The sequence below is a fragment of the Eucalyptus grandis genome, chromosome 8, assembly GCF_016545825.1.
Source record: "Eucalyptus grandis isolate ANBG69807.140 chromosome 8, ASM1654582v1, whole genome shotgun sequence".
In the NCBI taxonomy this organism is placed as follows: domain Eukaryota; kingdom Viridiplantae; phylum Streptophyta; class Magnoliopsida; order Myrtales; family Myrtaceae; genus Eucalyptus; species Eucalyptus grandis.
Genome location: NC_052619.1, coordinates 28,937,496 through 28,950,732, shown reverse-complemented (window position 1 = coordinate 28,950,732; position 13,237 = coordinate 28,937,496). Strand labels below are relative to the sequence as shown.

Below are 13,237 nucleotides of genomic sequence, written 5' to 3'. Positions count from 1 at the left end.
AAATTTATTTCCAAAAACAAAGACTATGCCAGTAGATTTTTGCTCCGAAGAATAAAAAAATGGGAATTTTACCAAATACGCACTTAATGAGCAATAGCAGTAAGCTACAATATACCATATGCGAAGCGGAAACAGAAAAGCAATCCGAAACCTACTTAATGTGAGAGAACGCTGAAATACATAGGCAAGGCCGAAACACAAGAAAATCAACACAAAGTTCCAAATATTAGTCACAGCTCCATGCTATAAAGTTGACAGAAAAGCAATCCCAGCAATGTCGAGTGATATCCCCTCCGCGCCCATTCGGTAGTTGAATGGGGGCACATTCAAGAGGATGGGGGCATAGCCAGAGATTGCTAAAGTACATAGGTGAAGAGGAAACACGACAAGGAAATACAACGGCACTTATGACACGGGCTATCCTGCAAAGCGCAGGGATCGAGATCGAGGTCATCCAACTTTATTCTAGTTGGTCATCTTCAAATGATGCCCTGCACGATCCAATAATTGTGGTAAGAGTAAGGTTATACGTCAGACAACTTGGTAAGATTTATGAAAGATGTTTTTCCAATATTATGTTAACAAATGAGAGTGGTCCCAGGGATCACAACCTTACTCTGATACAATTAAGTGGAAGATGTTCTTAACGAAATTGACAGCCCCAACTCTCTCTTTTTCCCCCATGATAAAGATTACTGTACCCTTCGCACTTTTACTGATTTTCTGCACAAACTATGTCTCTATTTCTCTCACCTAGCACAAGTTCTGGTTAAACCAAAGGCTATTCCAACTACATTAGCCCATCCACAAAATTAGCCCCAAAAAGACCATGTAAAGGTCAGATGATGTATCCCTAAGAACAGAAATAAAAATCTGTAAAGGGCAATTGACAGTGAAGATGGAAAAGGCGCCAACAGAACAGCTTCTTTACCTAAGAAGCCTCTCTGGAACATCTAAAAACACATTTTCTAAGTGTTACATCACGTGATTAACATGACAAGATCAGAATCTAAACAAATATAAGAATATGCAGAACAAAGTTCACCACAAACCTTCTTCACCAACAGTGGGGTTTTCATATGATTCAAAGCCCCAGAAGGTTTTCAACGAGTAGGGTGGAAAACTTGTTGCTCCTTCTTCTGTGATTTTTACAATCTGCGAGTCAAGCGCCGTGTTATTTTGATAGTTCGAAATAAAGCTAATGGCAATATTTCAAAGAAAAATGTCGAATGCCTGTAGAAAGAACTACATATAAGTAAAATGTGTGGGAACAAAAAGAAGAACATGTGAGATAATTGCAACGAAAGAGTGCGAAATGAAGTCATGCACCAGAGATCAATTGCTGTCTATAAGAAACGTGATCCATGAGAACCTTCTCCACCTTCTTAATTCTGATTTAATTTCTCTAATCATTGTAATTAGCATTTGTCAAAATTTAGAAAGCAACTCGTCAGCTTGGGGAAAATGAAACCGACTTGTCCACCCCCTCTTCTTCTTCTCTTCATGCTCGGTTCTCAGTGCACTTTATTAGTTTATCACATGGATCGTCTAGCTCAGAAAATATGAAGAACTGCTCCGAAGCAACTTGTAATTAAAAACATGGCCAATGAGAACCTTCCCCACCTTCTTAATTATGATTTAATTTCTCTAATCATTGTAATTAGCATTTGTCAAAATTTAGAAATCAACTTGTCAGCTCCAGGAAAATGAAACCCACTTGTCCATCCCCTCATCTTTTTCTCTTCATGCTCAGTCCTCAGTACACTTCATTGGTCTATCACATAAATCGTCTAGCTCAGTAAATATGAAGAACTGCTCCGAAGCAAGAAAAAGACGACCTTAAATTAACCACAAATTCAAGCGCTACCAGTTCTCAAAAGTCAAGATAAAAGGCTAAGATCCTTTAAAATGGCCAAAGAACAGTACATCTCCTGGGTTCCAATTGTTACTTAGCCTCTGGGGTTCCTAATTATCCAAAAACTAGCATGCAGGGAAGACTGTTAGGGCGACAAAGAGCCTGAAATAACTCGATATTCATCCTCCTTAATCTTCATCATGATGCAGACTTCAAATTTGTCTGGAAACATCTCCTCAGAATTTTTAAGATACAAACCAATACAGGTCATCGATGATTAATCATTGTACAACCAGGTAATAATCATGCGTCACAGGTGGGTTGGCAGGTGGGTTGGACCTGCTTAAGTAAAACTGTAGAGAGGGATGAACCACATTGGCAATGGTGGATCCAAAAGGAGCCAGAGTTATATGTGGAGGCTGGTTGTGCAACTAGGTAATCCACAAAAGAATACACTGTAACTCTCCCTCAGTCCCAGATAGGACATCTTTTCTTTAACAAAAGAAGAATGCATAAGTGTGAATCAGTTCATCAAAATCACACAATTATATGAGGAAGAGGAAGAAAATGCCAAAAACTGATATGATATTATCACATCCTAACCTCATAGTATGCTGCCATATGCAAACATTGAGAAGTGAAGAAAACCATAAACAATAACACAGATAAAACTAGAACCTGAAGCTTATTGACTGGAGATCTGTCACGATACAGAAGCACGCGCATGCACTTCTCCAATGGCTTAACAGCATCTTCAAAAATCAAGTTCTCATTCCACTCGTCTCGAAGAATTGGCCGTGCAAGGTGATTGCCAAACCCAGTAGCCACATGGTTTTCTTCAAAACTCACGCCTAACATGCTAACCTGGATAAGATTGCAGGCCAATTGAATGAGAATTCGACAACATTCTGAAAAGTCCAACTAATCTCACCAAGGGTCAAGACCTACCATGCCAAGATATTTTTGTCCATTCTTAACTCCACCTAGAACTAGTGAGTTCCACAATGGGTTGAACTTGTTCCGCCTATTATACATAACCCGAGTCAGATAATTATGCAGCTCTTTGGGCCCCAAGGAATTTCCATCATCCCACATATTGTCGTAAAGACTGCGACAACAGACCCCAAAATCAACAGTCTTTGTCAGAAGCAGCCTCAAAGTTAGAGAAGCAAGGTAACAAATATTCGGCAATAACAAAGAAATTGCTGCTTTTAATCTTAATCAATTGATACGTACATGAGTTCATCAAGGTAACGCAATATCTCCTGAAAATCACTTATCTCTCCACTCGCACCCAAGAGAGAATGTTTTCCAATAGGCTTTATTCGCTCAATAGTTTTGTATCTCAAGGTGGATCCATAAGAACCTGCGAAATATTTCTCACTATCAGAACACAGAGATAAGCCGGAAACTAACATACTCACAATTAAGGAGAATGTAGGACTCAATCATCATGTTATCAGAACATGTAAGCAACCAACAATTGGAACCCAGTCCTGAGATGACTATACCATCTAAAGTTAAAGAACTTCAAAAGCTACGTAGTACTGATAACCTTAATAGGCAGAAATAGCGAAATGGAAGAAAATACAGAAGCAGTAGAAAGTTTCCTTCTAGCATGGCTAGTCAAGAGTAATGTTCATAATGAGTAGATATATAGCATGCCAGAACAAAAGGTGCAGTGAAGCTATAAACTAAGTAGCACCGACATGGACACGTGACACGATATACGTCGTCTCAAAAAATAGAGAATTCCGATGCGTTAGGACACGTTATTTATTATATGCATATTTTATATACAAATAATAGATTATTATTTTTATGATTATTTCAATCAAATTAATCTGATTCAAATTAAAAAATAAATCAATAATAATAAAATCCTGTAATACATTTATACTAAAAACATTAATCAATCATTTATTAATTTCCTTCATTGTTTCAATTTGACAAATTCAACTCCATTTCAATAAATCCATAAAACTTGGAAAGAAAGAAAAAAATAATTCACATTCTACAGTTGCGTATCGATGTGTTGAAAGGAAAAAAAAAAAAAAAACTTGAGGGTAAATTATATATCACAGAAAGTGAGAGTTAAAAGAGAAGAGAAGAAAATATTAGGTTTTTATTCTCTCTTAATTTGTTATTTTTATTATTGATTTTTATTTTTTCACATAAATATTTTGACCATTCATTTATTGAAAATTTTTAAAATTAATCTCGCATATCGGAATTGTGTGTCGGAAACTCAATTGTCAGAATTCCGACTCGAGTGTCGAAAAAATTGACCAGGAGTCGGATTTTCCGACACGTGTTGACCGAATGTCGGAGAGTGTCCGAGAGTATCGGAGAGTGTCGGACACGTGTTGAAGTATCCGACACAAGCTTCCAAAAAGTATCGGTGCTTCCTAGGAAGCAAACACCTTTTTCCTTGATACTTGACAACAAGCAGGTATCGGCAGAAAAAATTTTGTTTGAAAAGCAGAAGCATTGAGCTGTTTGTATTCAAATAAAAAAAGAAAAAGAAAAAGAAAACACTCTCATATTTCAGTATGGAATACATAGACCTGAAATTTTCCTCAAATCAAAATTTCAGAAGTTAAAAAAATATGTTCAGAAATACAATTGTGTTATTTAAAAAAGAGGTGAATCAGCACCTATCTGCATAAGTAAAAACCAACCATAGTTGATGGAACACCGATACAAGTCTATGGAATACTCCAATCTAAAAAGGGGACAAGAAGACTATCTCAATGCATTGCAAATCAGTCTGCCCTTTAAAAAACAAACAGCGACACTCGGTAGCACTCTTTCAACATAAATTGTAATTTCTACCAACATTGAAAATTGACCAACAGCCTTTTCCACTCGCTTTGGATTGTTTAACCAAAAAAGAAAAAGATCACCTCTAAGATCCAACAATTCCAATCCTAAGACGATGCCATTGGAGAACTTCATATATCCTAAATTCCCAGCATACACAATAACCAATCCTATTGTTACTATGAGCTTCCTCGAAATCTTCTTCTGGATATTCCTGCATTCCTTCGAAGATATTTGGTCGACCAAGAAAATGATCTGAATTCCTCAATCATGATCAAGAAGCAAGAGAATTTGAGCATCTTAAACTCATTAAAACTCGACTCGAACCTCTCAATCATCATTCTATGGCCTTGACAGATATCTAATTCCCGAACACAGGCAAAAGAGCCAAATTTTCTCCCAAGCGAAAGTAACAAATTGTTCAAATCAAAGTGCACCAGCATCAGGGAATCGGAAAACCGATGAAGCAAAGAAGCTAACCTCCCATGTCAGCAGCCATCAAAATCCCATCGCTGTACTTAACCGCCAGCACAGACGTGCCGGTCACATAAGGATTCCTAAATCACGCGAGCCATCCAAACGAATCGCAATCAATTTCATATGAGATGCACACATTATCCGACATAGAGAGCATGCGCATTTGTCCGTAAGAATGGGCGAACAAGAAAGAAGGTTGCTCACATAGTTCTTTCAGAGCCCAGCGAGAAAGACCAGCAATCTCTGACATGTTCCGCATCCATGAAATCCTTCAAAGATGGTCAGCGAAGAAGTAGAAAACTCCGCGAGGAAGACACTGATCAGTTTTTCTATGATCTGTGTAAATAGCAGAGGCGTTGCTTGCTGCTGAAGCCACTAACCGAGGGCTGAAAGGAGAAACTCTAGCCCCATTCGCAAGCCGTGATCCGGATCGGAGCGTGTTCGAATTAGGTAATAATCTTTCCCCAATTCAATTGGAAGATTTCATTCCTTGATTTGGATCGATTGTTATTTGATAGGTGATATTTGAGATATTAAACAAATCTAATTAGGGCTTATTGATAAAGTTGATTTAATTACTAATATGATCCGTAAAGAAATTGGATAATTTTTTTAATTATTTCAACTTATTATTGAATAATTGTGTTGCCTAAGATTGCGATAATCTTTAGTTTGATCCATCTTCATTTTTATTTATTTATTATGTTTGATTCTGAGTAAGTGCCCTATCGGGATTATGATATCTATCAATCTGAGACGCATCTTTTATTTGAATCTCGATAGATATCTTGAATGATTTTTGCTATATTTGAAATTTTGTTTATAGAGTTGCTAGCTTTAATGAATAAAAAGTACAAAAAAATAGTGTTAGATATATTTGGTTAGAGTTTTAGATAATATCTGATGCTAGGTAGATTTTATTGCATGTTAAGAAAGACTCTATCTAGTTAGAGATAGTATTTAATTTAAATAGGGATTTGACCTAGTTTAATCCTCAAATTGAATTGGATAATATCTAGAACTAGATGACTTATTTTGGTTATGTTCTAATTTCGAATTTTCATGAAAAACACAAAAAATGTCACATGCATGTCATGTAATTTAGGTCATGCCTGCTAGGAGTGAGCATGGTCCGGGTTGGACCGATCCACCCTCTAACCTAGGACCAACTTGCATTGTGTTGGTCTTCAATTTTTGGGGACCAAGAATTAACCTTATTGAGTTTAGGACTAAGGACCGGACCGACTCAATGGGTTTGGTCCTGTTCCAAGATCAATTCAGAACCAACGATAATTTTGTTGTTTCATTTTTTGTACTCCCCGATAGGTGATCGAGGATCAAATTAACCCAATGAGTTCAGCGACGAGCAAGGTCAGCGAAAAGAGGTACCATGAGAATTTGTTTACTTTATTTTGGATGCCGTGAGGTCTCCTCATAGAGACAATTTTCTCTTTTATAAATTATGGCAGTTGTTGCTGTAAAAGATATCAAAAGTCTAAGCTATTAGAGAACAATGTAAAATTAGGCAAAAGAACATCCTAAATGTCAAAACTTGGCACAAGGGGAATTTTAAGTGGCAAAAGTTAGGAAGTGCCACTTTTTAAGAAAAATGATTGGCAAACTCGCCGGAAATCCTACATGGCAATTTTTTTTATTAATTTTCTCACTTATGTGGCTCGCCGAAGGCTGACTCAATAAAGACACAAAAAACGGCGTCATTTTGATACAATTCAAATTTTAATATATAAATTAATTAAATTAATTTTAAAATAAATTTTAAAAAAGAAAAAAAAAAATGAGAGAGGGAGAGGAGGAAGAAGGCAGCCGACAGTGAGGGCTTAGCCCTCATCGCCGCCGCCTCCTCGCCGTCACCGGAAAGGTGGGGAGGGTCGGTTGCGGTCGCCGAGGCCTGGCCAAGTCAGCATGCAAAACGATGTCGTTTTGCACTTGGCTTGCCACGTCGGCATGTAAAATGACATCGTTTTGCACTTGGCTCGTCGAAAAAATTGCTACGTCGGTGTGTTTTGGTCGGATTTTCTCGTCTTTGGCATAACTAATCAATTTTGCTCCGATTTTGGCACTTAAGTGTCACTTTTATAAATTTTGGCAATTAAGTGTCCTTTTGTGCTAAGTTTTGGCACTCTAGGTGTCCCCGTGTCTGTAAAATTACTTGAACTCTTCACTATGGAGCCATTTCATGATGTTGACGCCGTTTGACTTAGGGTTTTCTCTATATAAAAAAATTATAAATAATATCTATAATATATATTTTTTATATATTATATATGATATGTATAGTCAGGATGGATCTGGGTTGGACCGACTCTAAACTCCCAAAACTAAGAACCAACATGCGCAATGCTGGTCAAAGGATCATAGGATTAAGGAATGACTCAATCCCCCTGGGAATCGAACCAAGATCGACAAGGTTGGGCCGATCCAGGGTTGGTCTAGGGAAATGCTCACCCCTAATGCCTGCCATGTCATAATTGCATGCCATGCCATCGTGCCACGTCGTATATGGCATGTCATAACGTGTACCACATCATCTTTCATGTCATCATTTGTGTCTTGTCATTACTCGCATGTCTCATTTTGGGGGTCGCATCCGAGGTCATTTCATTAATTTACATGTTAGTAGAGTAGTTACATATTAATTATTGTATGTCATTAGAATTAGGCCATTTAATTAAATTACATGACATAGAGTTTAGTTTTCGGAAAACCTAAAACGAGATTTGAATGAAATTTTGTGATAATAAGAAATCATATTTAGGAATATGTATTTCTAATTAATACTTGTTGCAGTTGCTTACATAGTATCAAGGTAAGTCTTTCCTCCCAATGTTTATAATTTATTTGTTGTCTTGTTTTGCGCACCCATATAATCACTCTCTTGTATGTTAGCAGTTTAGGCTAAAATCTATCTAGACTACTTGCAAAACATTTTCCAAAATAAAAATAAAAGGTACTGAAATGGCATTAAAGTAATATAGCGTAATCAAGTGCCCGAACTCATTTAATCTCTAGTTCATAGAAGTAAAGTAATTATCTCGTTACTTTACTTGGGTTTATAATCGACCCACCAAAAATAGTTTAGTGGCGACTCATAATTGAAAAATCATTTGTATGTTAATAACTTAAACATAAGTCGAGAATTGGTATGGGTTTGGAAGAGCTTGAACAAAATTTTGGCTTAGTAATCCATTAGCCAAATCATAGGTGGTCCACCCGAAGTGAGGTCGTAATTTATGAAGGAACAAATTGAGTAAAAGAAACAAAAGTCAACATAGCTTGGATAGTAGGAGTCTTTCAGGATATATACATTAGATATCATCAAACTTGTTGACACCTAGTTTTTTATCTTTCAAATAGTATAAAAAAAAAAAATCAATCAAAAATCAAAATAAAAAAATTTAGCTATTAATTTCCTTTTAAAAAAAATGAAAATAAAAAATTTAGCTATTAATTTCTTTTAAAAAAAAAAAAAAAAAAAGTTGTGAGGTGCAGGTCGGGCCGGATCCGGCCTTGGCCCGACCCGTCCCCTTTTTTTCCTTTTATTTTTTCTTGCGTGGGCCTAAGCCCAACCCTCCCATTTACTTTTACTTTTTTTTTTCTTTTCCCTCACGCGGCCCAGCTCTCTTCTTCCTCCGGCCCGGCCCGCCCCGTTGTCTTCTCCCTCAGCCGCTTGCTGCACGGGGAACCAGCGAAGCAGAAAGCAGCTGTGATCGCGTGGGGAAATGGCGAGCCGAAAGCAGGGGGCAGAGGCGGAGGAGACATCATCATCTCGCCGGCAGGTCACCGGGTTGGGGGGAGCCGATTCGGACGCACGCGGGGCTGATTCGCGCGCACGCGAAGAGAAGCGGGGGATCCGCACCAAAAAAAAAAAAAAAAAAAAGGAGGAAAAAAGAACCGGGAGGCGGATCGGGAGAGAACCGGGGCGCGAGAGAAACAGAAAAACAGGGAGGGGGAATTCGCCGAGGCCACCACCGTCAACGTGTCTCCCAACCGCCGCAACCACCGCCGACGCATCTCCGGGCCGCCATCGCCGTCGCCACCGCCATCAACGCGTCTCCCAACCGCTGCAACCACCGCCGACGCATCTCCGAGCCGCCATCGCCGCCGCCACCGCCGCAGACGCGTCTTCCAAGCTGCCATTCCCGTCTGAAACCAGGTAGGCCTTTCATCGAAATTTCTGGTGTGCATTTCTGGAAATGAGTCGGCCGGAACTCATCCCGGTTAGTTCGGGCGAGCTCCGGCCACCTTCCTGTCCTTGTTACCCCGCTTGCTGTTCTGCCATGTCCCCTTCGAAGTCTGGATAGATGCTCGGGCTGCGACCGAGACAAAGTCTATTAGTTTTGTTAGTGTATGCAACCTGTTTGTGGAATTGTCCGAGTGAAACTCCGCCCCTCGATTGCTCCACGTAGGGCCCCCTAGGACTGCTGGTGGCCGGAGGATACCGCCGTGACCGGAGAGCTCGAGCCGTGTCCCCCGTCGGCCCGAGACGTCGCCGCCGCGGGCATTCGCCGTTCCGGCATCCTTGGTCGCGGCGAGCGGTCGCGACCGGGGATGCAGGTCGAGTTGGGCCAGATCGTGGTCCGGCCCAACTCGGCCTTTATCTCGACTTGGGCCCAAACGATGGGCCCAAGTCGGGCTAAGTGAAGGCCCGATCAAAGGCGATCGGGCCTAGCCCAATCGAGACCGAACCCGGGTCCGGCCCCGAATCTTATTTTAGTTTACTTTATTGTTTAGTTTTTTTTTTTTTTTTAAAAAATATATATAAAAAAAGAAATTTCGAAAAATCCAAAAAAATTATTATTATTATTATTTTTTTTTAAAATTTAAAAATTTTTTTAAAACAATTTCAAAATTTTAAAAAAATTATTTAAAAATTAGAAATTAGTTATTTTTCTTTTTTTTTTTATTTAAAAAATTAAAAAATTAAAAAAATTAAAAAATTAAAAATTTCGAAAATAAAAAAAATGATGGGGTTTGATTAGGACTTGCCATGTATTGCCATTTTAGCGTAATTAGACCTTTATGTGCTCGTATTTCGATTATGTTGCATGTTTAATTTGCATATCTAATTATGTTTGATTGCATGTGTTTAATTTTATGGCAATTAGAATCTTGATAATTATGATGTTTACTTTAATGATTGCGCACCCGCATGATCACCTCACATGTTAGTGGATAAGTATAAAATTAATCCAAACTGTCTCAAAAATCATTTTGTTAAAATGAACAAGATTAGGTACCGAAAGGGCACTAATTGATTAATTAGTGTAATCAAGTCCCCGAACCTAGATTCTTTGGTTGCGTAGGAAGTGAGGTATACTCCCATACCTCACTTGGTATCTAGCCGACCCCAATAGGCTAGTGGCGACTCCTTTTGTGCAAAATTTCTAAAGAATATCCCAATGTCACGCGGGGTATGGGCTTGGGAGAGCCCACGCCTGATCATGGGCCTTAGTCCCGTCTTTTAGGCAATACCTCTAAACCTGCTCCCTCCCCCCCGAGGGTAGGTCGCGACAGCTTGGCGACTCCGCTGGGGACTTGGTTTTGAACCTTAGAGGACTTAGGCCAATAATAATCTTGTTCATAAATATTTTTGTTTGGCAGCGAGGATTTCAGGTTAGTCCCTAACATTAAAGGTGTTAAATGTTTTTGTAGAATGGGAGGTATAAGGGGAAGTGTTTGCTCACCTTTGTCTTGTAGGGAGGTGTTGGAATGTATGGTTTATTTTCTTATGTACGGAGTGTTGATTGCTTATAAATTGTCATGCTTGCATCCCATGCATTGCACTACACCATAGCACACACAACCTGCCGCCGGACCTGGGCTGCATAGGATCACTTAGGATGGTGTTGAGATGGATACCACTCCGACTACAACCGTGTAGTACAAGTCGCCCACCTTAACCCCGAAATTTCTTTCTTCATGTCGAAGGTACCCACCCCGGTCTGCAACCGCGCGACATGGGTCGGTTCTTTGACAAAGCCGGAGTTATGGGTAACCCGACCTAGCCGCGACCTTGCTGGTTCAGTCCGGTGATCCCATGGCTTCATTTTGAGCCGTCTAGAGTAGAAATCGAACCACCACCCATGCGCATGTCTTTGGCATTGCTACTCAATGAATAGGGTAAGGTTTTCAATTTTCTTTTATGTGCAATTTATTTATCCGTTTTCTTTTTGGTCGGTCCATGACAAAATAGGTTTGTCGTAACTTTGGTTGATATACGATGGGAGTACCCGAGCTTCACATCTTTTCCGCCCGAAGGCCGAGCTCCGCATGTGGTGGGATGGACTGGATCGACTAGCCGTGATTGGGTACGATCTTATGTTGGACGATTACTTCCCTATTGGAGATAGAGACCCATTATGGTGTCGTGCGGCGTTAGCACATGTTTGGTGCCCCGCAACTTGCACGTTCATATTCGGTGATCACGAGCTTACTCCAACCTTGGAGGAATACAGTATTGCCATTGGAAAGCCCTTAGCGTCGGAGTTGGTTAGCCCACCTATAGGATTTGAACATGCATCGACCTTATCTGATTTCCTTAAAATTAAAGAAGATGATGTGAGAAAAGTTTTGAAAGCCAATCGCAAAACCTGCCCATTTTCATTTCTAAATGAACTTTTTCAAAATGCCCCATCTTTCCAAAAGAATAAGATATTCTTGCTAGCTTTCTTCGGGTTTGTGATATTCCCACATTGTAGAAATGCTATTAACCCTTCCGTAGCGTGGGTAGTTCGTGAAATATGTATGGGAAAGAGTTTTGTTAATGCTATCTTGACTGAAACTTTTCTTTCCCTTACTCGTTTTAAAGAAAATAAAGACAAAGTTTTCCATGCTCCTCCTGCACTCTTGCAAATTTGGTTTTTCTCTCACATTAAGGGGTTCGGTAGCTTGATGACTGTGAGCGACATTTCTGACTCTAGCCATCCCATCCTAAAGTTTAGAGATAGAAAAAGTTTGCCCCGATTATCATTATTCGAGTGGCTAGTTTTCATGACCAACCCGGACTCGAGGATTTCCAATGGCATGCCAAATGGCTTCGAGTTCAAGAAGCGCGGTTCGTGTGTGGGCTTCTTGGACCTATTCCTTTGTTGGGAATCACCGGAGTCACCGAATATTACCCGACTCGAGTCACCCGTCGCCAAGAGATTCAACAGCTTCCGCCGTAATCCAGAGGACCCGCTCAAGATAGACTTCCCTGACGGATGCCAAGACCACGAAGACTCCGTTGCGTTGGTCAAGTCGATGTGGGATATGTGCCACCCCCGGAAGTTGATCTAGCCTGAAGAGGAGTTGGAGGGGCAAGAGAAGACCTATTATGCCTCGAAGGAGTACATCCTTAAACACAAGATTCCGAGAGCCTCCGCCCGAAGATTCCTAAAGTGCCATTAAGGATCACCCATCGAGCCGAGATCAAGCACCTCAAAAGGGAGCTCGAGGAGGCCGAAGAGCGTGCTTTGAAGTTAGCCCGAGTTAGTGGAGCTGCCTCGAGTGGAAGCCATCCTCATCGCTTAGATTGAGTCAAGTGCGATTTGTAATGGGACCATACTCACATGCGTTACAATGTTAAAGAATTTGTCTCGAGTCTCAATGTTGGGAGTTAAAAGAATGTCTTTCCATTTTGGAAGTAGCTTTGTTTGTAGGGGTTTTCTATCATGTTTTTCTTGTATTATGTGGCAACCTAGCTTCGAATGAAACGAACAAATTGGGGCAATTAGATCTTTGTCGTGGGCCGACCGCCTAATTATTACTTGTACTTATATATGCTTATCTACCTTTGCTTCAGGTACTAACCGATCAATTTTCTTCTACTGATCGTCGACACGGCCAAGCGAAGATCCCCACCCGCACGCGCGCAAAAGTCGAATGGAGAACGATGACACCAACGTGCGCATGACAAAGATGGAGGACCAATGGCCCAACTCACCGCAATGTTGCTTGAAATAAGCCAGAAGCTTAAGGAGCCCCCCGTCGTAGCTGTCACTGGAACATCCACTCCTGCATTATCAGGACATGCTTCCCCGTCGGCGGGAGGCATGCACGTTGCTGATCTCCCCGGGAAAG

At 40.3% G+C, this 13,237-nt stretch overlaps 1 protein-coding gene across 1 annotated transcript; it reads right to left on the bottom strand.

Annotated features, from left to right (window-relative positions):
- Positions 1–217: 217 nt before the first annotated feature.
- On the bottom strand, positions 218–5,405 carry LOC104416894 (proteasome subunit beta type-4). Its single transcript, XM_039299823.1, has 7 exons — positions 5,341–5,405; positions 5,159–5,235; positions 3,092–3,221; positions 2,804–2,963; positions 2,534–2,719; positions 1,053–1,155; positions 218–491 (listed from the first exon to the last, which is right to left on the bottom strand). The coding sequence occupies exons 1-7, from the start codon at positions 5,403–5,405 to the stop codon at positions 466–468; spliced, it is 747 nt and encodes a 248-aa protein (XP_039155757.1). The 3' UTR covers positions 218–465.
- Positions 5,406–13,237: the final 7,832 nt, after the last annotated feature.

Bases quoted from the DNA above. Each gene is read 5' to 3' on its own strand.
- LOC104416894 (XM_039299823.1), bottom strand. From the start codon at position 5,405: ATGTCAGAGATTGCTGGTCTTTCTCGCTGGGCTCTGAAAGAACTATGT. The intron at 2,964-3,091 runs GTACGTATCAAT...CTGTTGTCGCAG, and splicing joins CGTTACCTTGATGAACTCAT to TCTTTACGACAATATGTGGG. The intron at 1,156-2,533 runs GTTCTAGTTTTA...CTTGACTCGCAG, and splicing joins CTCCAGTCAATAAGCTTCAG to ATTGTAAAAATCACAGAAGA.